Source organism: Anticarsia gemmatalis, chromosome 15 (genome assembly GCF_050436995.1).
Source record: "Anticarsia gemmatalis isolate Benzon Research Colony breed Stoneville strain chromosome 15, ilAntGemm2 primary, whole genome shotgun sequence".
NCBI classification, from domain to species: Eukaryota; Metazoa; Arthropoda; class Insecta; order Lepidoptera; family Erebidae; genus Anticarsia; species Anticarsia gemmatalis.
Window position 1 is genome coordinate 7,091,267 of NC_134759.1, and position 8,732 is coordinate 7,099,998.

The 8,732-nt window shown below is 33.7% G+C and overlaps 1 protein-coding gene across 4 annotated transcripts in view; it reads left to right on the plus strand.

Annotated features, from left to right (window-relative positions):
- Fur1 (Furin-like protease 1) overlaps positions 1-8,271 on the plus strand; it is a 183,161-nt gene extending 174,890 nt beyond the window's left edge. For all 4 annotated transcript variants that reach the window (XM_076123531.1, XM_076123529.1, XM_076123532.1 and 1 more), the window contains 2 exons: positions 3,163-3,274; positions 6,741-8,271. In XM_076123531.1, the coding sequence (XP_075979646.1) occupies positions 3,163-3,274; positions 6,741-7,366 (738 nt within the window). In that variant the 3' untranslated portion in view covers positions 7,367-8,271. The remainder of the gene's footprint in view (positions 1-3,162; positions 3,275-6,740) is intronic.
- The last annotated feature ends 461 nt before the right edge of the window (positions 8,272-8,732 follow it).

An 8,732-nucleotide genomic window follows, 5' to 3' on the forward strand; every position in this document is an offset into this window, starting at 1 on the left:
AATACGATAGTATCTAAATTTGACTCAAACATAACATTTACAACTATTATTAAGGTTATATTTTGATGTTTACATGAAATTGGTACTTTTTGTAGAAAATAACTACACTTGATCACAGCCTTTACTCAATAATCAACAAAATTACTACTATAAAAATATCCAAAAGCATTGTGTATCGCATTAATACTGCACTTTACGTCAACACTCGACACAAAGCATTTTATCGATACCCAGGACAATGGTATATCGCATCTGGCGATTATTTTAAACACCTGTATAAACAGCATTATTAAATAAATAGGATGTACAAAAGAATACGACTGCAAATTTTTATTGAAGTTTGTTATCAAAACATAAAGTGAGGGCTACAAGTGTGGTGTTTTATTTTCGTCATCGTATGGTTCGTGGTCAACCTTATTTTCCGAAAGATTTTTGACATTCATGGCTAAATTTTTTTGATGTTTACGATTTAATCCAAAGTTAGCATTTGGTTATAACCGTTAGAATATCTAAAAAGATTTGTGTGCGACATACTTCCATTTTTTTATTTCACGCACCTTAGTAGCTACAATTTTATTCCACATCAAAATTAAGATGATTCAATTATTTGAAGCATCGTGTAAAGTATTGACGGAGAAAAAAAGTAAAGAGCCTATGTTCTCACTAAGCCTCCTTGAAGCGATTGAAGCTGCCTTGAGTTGAAACACGAGTCGGTTCATTACCTAGATTTATTGCAGTCATATTGTTGTATTATTTAAGGCACTGAATTCACTTACTTAATACAAAGTTGAGTTTTTGCTATCTAATATTATACGGGAGTCAACGCGTAGTTTGGCTTCCTATAAATAGTTCGAAAGACGCTAAATTTAATTAAGAAATTAATTTTGCAATGGCTTAATACTAGACAGATGATAATATTTTTATTTTTATTTTACTATATTGTATTACCTTGAATATAAATAAAATAAAAAGTGAAAAATAACACATATAGTTTGAAAACAAAATTGAAATATTAAATAAATATTTGTACCTTCTCATAGTTTCGCGTATATCATTGTTGACATGTCAAATATTTATTAATTTTATCACAATGGAATAAGGCAACGGTTTCCGATAGTTGCCAATTCTTGGTATGGAGTAATGTAAGCTCAAAACGTACTAAATCAGTAGCAATAAGTTCCCGTAGCGTAGAATATCGCGTTTCTGTTCCGCGAATAATAGTAGACTGTTTGAAATTCAAGAGAAACTGCGAATTGAATTCTGTAGAAGAGATAAATTAAAAAAATATTTCCTGTTTGCTTCATGGTTATTATTTAGGCTCTCGTCATATTACTTGTTTCTGTTTCAACTCATTGCCGTCCCACTTCTGGGCAAGGGTCTTTATTTGTTTATTTATGATATATTATAGTCACACATATCTCATATCTAAATTGGTACACAACCGGGACCAATATCTTAATTGCGCTTTCAAATACACATAAGAGGCCACGCATCTACGGAATCTTCTAGATTAAGATTCTGAACCCGCTAATCGTTTACCGGCCAGTGGTATTGCTAGCGTAATTCTTAAGAATATTTTTTATGCAGTTTTACTATATACGCATATATCTACAGCGTATTTGTGTATTTACACACAAAGGATATGTCTCTCCATACCGTCAGGGTTAATTGGATCGCCATTCGTCAGTATAAATGAATATGTTACCTATAATCTCATCTGTTACAAAGTTCGTTTACCAGATGATCCGATATTGTGTAGAAACGAACTTTCCTTTTGAATATATTACTGTCATTAGCAATAAGTGATATTAGTTACTCAGTATGACTTTGATTAGAACGAAAATTATATTAGACGTGTGATAAGAGATTGATTATATGATATTGTTTATGATTCTTGTTAAAACAAACCTTAATTCTGTTTATTATGTACAGGTCAAAAATTTACAAAAATACTCTGGAATTAGAGCTATAAAGACATATAATGTAGGTAATACTTAGCTTTGCTACTCGTTGCAATTTTTCGTGCTCTGAAATCGTATAAGGAGTTTTGTAGGCTTTGTCATTACAAAACATATTTAATGCTTCAACACAGTTTACAGTCAGACACCTGTGTTTAATCGTGTCAATGAACCATACCGAGCGTCCATAACGTGAACCAAATAAAATTTTACGAGCCATACATTTTAGAAATGAACAAACGAAAAATTTACACATACTCACAAATCTTTGTTAATGGAGACAGCGTAAAAATATAATCTTTTGAACATGTTACTGTAATGATAATTCACGACAATTCAGGTGTTGTGCGGCCGGAATAAGTATGTTTTCGTTGAAATTTGCTTTGAATAATAGGTTAGATTACGGCCCGGGACACCCATATTATACAAAAAAATGGTTTAAGTAATACATGTTATAGCCAGGAAAGTACTTTAAATTTGCGCTGCTCTAAATGTTCACGTGAATTGTTGCTCTGATTTAACGATGATACCTAGACAAAATGTGATAATTATTGAGAACTTTCGTAAAACCGCTATCCTATCAAACACATAAGCGATTCTAGCCTAATATGAAACGTTAAGCACTCGACACAAATGTCATATGACATTATTTGAAGCTCGAAATCACTCTTTGATATCCACGACCCGTGAAGTTTTTAAAAAATAATACTACTTATATAACTGGCTGACACAAAGGTTACTTCATGCTGAAGACTTGATTAATGCTTCTTAATTTTAACGTAGATGTTCCTCGACATGCCTGAAATCGAGTGAAGAAACAAATAGAAATATTCTTGGTACGATCTTCACATTTTAAACCTGTAACCAAGTAGACTTGTTTTGTACATACGTTGAATGAATACCTTCGTAACAATCATTTGTGTCAAAACCATGAACTTATAAACTAATGTCTTATTAAAATAGTGTTCGTGTTCAATTATTTGGCTCTTGTAAATATTATCAACATGTACATAATTTTCTTATGAAAATGTCAAACTAATTTCGTGTTAATTGAAATTTCTTGTGAAGACCTAACTTACTTACCAATGAATGTAATACAATATTCAGTTAATTACAATTATTGTGTTCTCATAAACTGTAAAATAATACACCTACTTTAGAATTTTGTTACTAGACAGATATTAATTAGTATGTTTTCTTTTAGATAAGCGAAGACAGTCCGCCCGAAGCGGCAGACGCGGGCAACGCGGGACAGTACACAGGCAATGCGTCAGGTGGCATCACTCACGCCCCAGAGTCACCGCACGTGTACCTAGGTTTGTGCCTATTCATCTTCATGTTCATGTCCGCGGCCGACGCGTTGCGAATACAAATGCCTAGCCTATCTAGCCAACGCAGACAGCCCCATAGACTAAGTACTAAGTACGATCGTGCACTAACACCTAGCGTAAGGTTAGAAATTAAACGCGCGGAGCCGCGCCCGCCTCGAGCGCCTTGCTTGCGCCATCTAACGCCGAACTCCATACATACGCTGAGACCCTAGTACTCGAAGCGACGACATTGTGATTTTAGTTAAATTTACCGGGTTTATATATAAGTACAAGCTGTTATTATTTATATATTTTAAGTTAGTTATGCTGTCTTTAACACAATGACTGTTTTTCAGTGTTTATGCCGATTTTCTTGAATAATAAGAATGCAATGCTTTATCATCTACCACTGAGTGCCAAAAGTGTTGAAAAGCGAACAGTCCATAATCACAAGATTTATTTTGTTATTATAAAAGTACATGACAGAAATATTTTTTATCTAAAATTAGACAAAATTGCAAAGTGTTTTAGAACCACTGTATGAGCAATAACTGTTTTAAGAAAATCGGCATAGTCACGGCTAGACTATAGACTATATAATATATTTTACCTACAGTTAGGTAATACCGATGTATCACGTACCCAGCCTCCGTACTTAAGTTGTACGAGAACGTACAATGAGGGTGTGTACTGTAGTAAAGTTCAAGTTAATACAATACCTAACTTGTAAACGAGAGATAATTTGTTATATTACTCCATCTTGTTTATTGTACCGTTTTAGCTTTACAGTTTAGTACTTCATCACTACGTTATGTTATTTGAGTCTAAACCACATTACGTCATCAATTGCCAGCTTAAAATACTTGCGTATTTCTAATGGAGTTTAGGTATGATGATCATTTGTATAAATCATCAGTTTATTGGCAAAATTATATGAAGAGCTAGTGAACAAGTGCAATTACGTATAATAATGTATAATTACGATATCAAATCGATAACGTCCATTTTTCACGAGTAATTGCAATGTGTAAGAGACGAGGATGTGTGTGAACAAATATTTAGCGTTCCCGTTATATCGAATAAGTTTTATTTATCGTTCAAGTAAACTTAAGTCTGTACGTACTTAACATTAATTTGGATAGTTTCACTGTAATCCAGGAAAGTACCAAATTCAAAATTCAATGAAAAGCAAAGTACGATTTTGGAAAAGTAATATTTTGTGGCAGTTAGTTTTAATTAAACGAGGCTTTATAAATTGTGCAGCTTTGTACACAAAAGACGTAAACGTTGAGCTACGATACCAAATGTTAGCGCATTTACTGTAAAACCTTTGTGTTTTGTAAGCAAAATAATTTGTTATAAAGAACTTTAGATAAGTAATAGAATAAATTTATTTTAGGCTGAATTGTTCTGGTTTGTTTACGGCATCGTTCTATGAATATTTTAATAGTTCAATGCTTGCCGATACCAGTTTTCGTGTAGCTATTTATATATATATATTTGTATGAAGTAATCGCCTTCGAACATATCTGTTAAATAAGTTTCACGGTAACATTGTCTTTGTTCAGTGACTGGTTTATCGGAGCATAATTGAATAGCTGTCACGGCACTACACTTGACAGATTTGAACACGAATATGAGCTGAAATAGTTCAACTTTGAAATTAATTACAGACATTATGTGATCACGTTGCATTTCACGTATGATTGATCAAAGGTGATCGATTTGACACCTTTACGCGCATGCCTGCCTTGTTACAAACTATTGAGGGCTCGAATTGTGAAGTTTGTAGTTATTAAACAAGTTTCACGGCGTAATTGTTGTGTTTTGTTGTTGTTTGTTCAGATGTAGCGAGTAGGTGTAAAGTTAGCACGCAATACTTCCATGTTTGATGATAGATCGCACCTCAGTTGTTGCGAAATACCTTCTTAGCCATTCAAACAATCATATAGAACAGAATTAAGTTATAATCTTACCAATATGTTATACTCCTTTTAGATCTGTATGTGTTAGTTCATAATATATTTAATATGTATACAATCGTTATTACCTTCAACAGATTTTACTCCTCATAATCACTTTTATGAGCCTTATCAATTACTCAAACGTCAGGAAAGAACATACATTTCAAAACTTTGTTTTACTTGTTTGAAACTGCGTGTGTTGAAACAATGTTTGATGATAAATTGCGAAATAGTATGAAAACTAAGTCTTAGTTCCATTTTAGCGTCGACACAGACAGGGACTAATGGCGCTGTGACAGAAATTATGCTAAGATAAACGACACAAAACGAATGTAGTTCTCTGTATGTATTTGGATTAAACTCATAGTTTAACATAATTGCATATTGTGGTTGTGATCATAGCGAAGATTGCCAATCCATACAGCGTAGGATAATGTAATGATAATTGTAAATAAGAAGTAGATACGTATTGATATTAATAAATTTGGAGACTTGTACAAATTTGCTCACAAACCTGTAAATTGAAAACGACTGAACATTCATGATTTCTCATCGACTGGTAGTTAAATTATTGTAATTTTAATATAAAAGTAATTTTCAGTGATGAATAACTTGTATTTTTGTTTCAAAATTATTGTGTTTGCTTTTGATCTCCTAAGTTCTCGATTGATGTTAGTTTGTACTGTTAACTATCGCTCGATGTGTTAGAAGTCAAAACGCTCATTTTTGTAATAGTTTTCTTGTGTAAAATGTAAAATTGTTCACCAATCTCGAAGATAAGTAGCAACCCAATGAACTGTATCTATTAATGTAAATGTTGAAGCATAATTTGTATATATTGAATCTAATGTGAATGGGAATAAAAACAATCTTTTATTACAAAATACATACAGGTTTTTATTTAGACAACAAAATGTACAACGAGTCTTGTCTCTGATAATTTAGTTTAGGTTAGTAATTAGTTGTGTTCCGTGTTGTTGTAAGAAAACAAACTGTGTTTCGTTAGAATAATAGTATATTAATATTTGTTACGTATATTTTGCACGTTTCGCTTTGCTTTGTACGAGCTTTCGTAATCTGTAACCCACTGCTCACCACGCTTATTAATTTACAAGTCGAATCAACACACTTGCACTTTATGATATTCGTTTTCTCTTCTCATCTCTCTTTAAGTCACTTTATTGATGTCTGTTTCTGTCTGATTTCATTTAATTTTGTGCACGTATCTTTTGCATGTGTAGATGTAACAACTGTTTGTTTTCGTAACTCGTGTTATTATAAGAATCGAACAAAATTATTTGAGATCAGTGACAAGATTCTATAATACCTATCCTAATTTTCCTCGCTTTCCTATATCTGTGAACTGACATCGACTCGCTGGACGCGCATCGCATCATTTGGCAAGAGACGAGGGCTGCATGGACGCTGGACAAAGGTGCTGGGTGGTGAAGGACTGTCGCTCTATTGTCTCATGTAATTAAAAATCTTTGTTCTCTTTCTTTCACTAGAATGCGCGAAGGGCTTACATTTGTACTCCGGTCGGTGCTTCGAGCGTTGTCCGGACGGTACTTACGCCAGCGAAATTCTAAGGGAACGGAGCTCAAGAAGACGTAACTTAACTATATTTTCTGAAGGTGCGGTAAGGAAAAGACAGGACGGTGGCGTGCTGACTGCGTTAGAAGCGTTAGATATGGAGCCGACGGCTAATGAGACCAAAGCTCCGCTCACGTGCCTTCCGTGTCACTACACATGCGCCACGTGCGTGGGGCCTAACAACAATCAATGTTTGTCTTGTTTAGACGACGGGCGACTCTTCAACGAAACTGACACCGAACCGAAATACTACTGCTACCCAATCACGGTCGTATCAAAAATAAGTTATGCTGATTGGCATTATAAGCTCAACATCGTTCTGTCTATTGTGTTGTTTGTAATTATCGCTATTACTTCGTACTTTGTACTATCGTGTGCTTTTAAAAGATGGTGTTGTGGAGGATATTACCACTCTAATGTGGCTTATAATAAATTAGCAGTAGATGACAAACAACAGAGTGCGATGGAGATTGAAGAGGAGATACATAAAGCCTTGAAGGATTGTAGCGAAAGCGAATCAGATGATGATTTGAATTTATAGCAACTGTTGACATTCCAACCTAAGTATTATGAACTGATCGAACAAGTGAATGTTAGTGATTAGGAAATAAACTAATGCAGGGCTCGTGTTGTGATATTACAGGTTCGATTGTCACAATTTTATTTTGGTTAGGAAATAAAATAATGTTAGTGATAGTTCGTTAGACTTCGAAAAATTCGTACAAAACAATTATGATTCGAAATTATGTGTTACGTTTTGCCAATTCTGGTCCGTAACACAAACAAAATGATCCAAAGAGCTGCAAACTCTAAACACTTTCGATTCTCTTCCCTACGTTTTCCATATTTTGTTTTCCATCATTCTGAATAGGCTTAGTTGTTTAGTTTCTTTTCTTATTTTCTTTTATTTCTATTTTAGATTTAAGAAGCACACGTTATGAATTAAGGTATTACGAAAAATAGAGTATTATTAAACATTCCAGTTGAAGTTAAGTAATTCTGTCCTTTTTTTCAATTATTTCTTAGATGCCCCTAGAAATGATTACAGAGTTTTAAGATTCTGAAATAATTTGGAGCCCCATTGCGCTCGGTCAGTGAGGGTGCCGTTTGGAGGGGTTGCAATTTACACCCCGCCAAGACGCCGTAATATTGCAAATTGGAGTAATTTAATCGGCCCAAGGTCTTGATTTTACACCTTCTTATTTTTCTCCCAAAAAACTTAGTTCTAATACTCGAAACTAACGAAGAGATTTTCAACGAAACATTTACTTTATAATAAGTTTTATTTTTTAATTTTCTATTTTTAAGTTTTTGTCATAATAATAATCGCATAATATTTACTTAGGTGTATTTGCTCAAGATGCCATTTTTATTTGTTTTTGTGTACGCACCGAACCAGATTCTGTGCGATGTAAATATTTTGTATGTAAATAAATGAGTTCCTATTTCCAAGCGGTGTTTTATTAAATTCTTTGCGTTTGTATATTGCATGGGGTTTTGTCATTGAGTGCTTGTGCCATGTTGTAAAAATGCTGACATTTTTATTAGGCTGGAAGTATGATCAACGGAGGGGCGGTAACATTTCACTTGTAGCTGTTATGGAGGCAGAATCAAGAAATTTATTTTTTCCACCGAATGAACCGTTAAAATCTTTGTCCTATGGGCATAGGACTAGTTAATAGTGTCTTGGACTAATTGTATATGCACAATCGAGCAAAATCATTTGCACCAAAAACATAATTTTCCATCGTTAGATAACTGTAGTAGTAGTACTGATAAGTGAAAAAATAATTTCCGTCATCATTTCACAAAGTAACTAAGTAAGTAAATAAAATAATGTAATACATTTGAAGATATTAAGCGCCTATATATTCACAGCACATGGATTTAAACTTCGACGTACTACT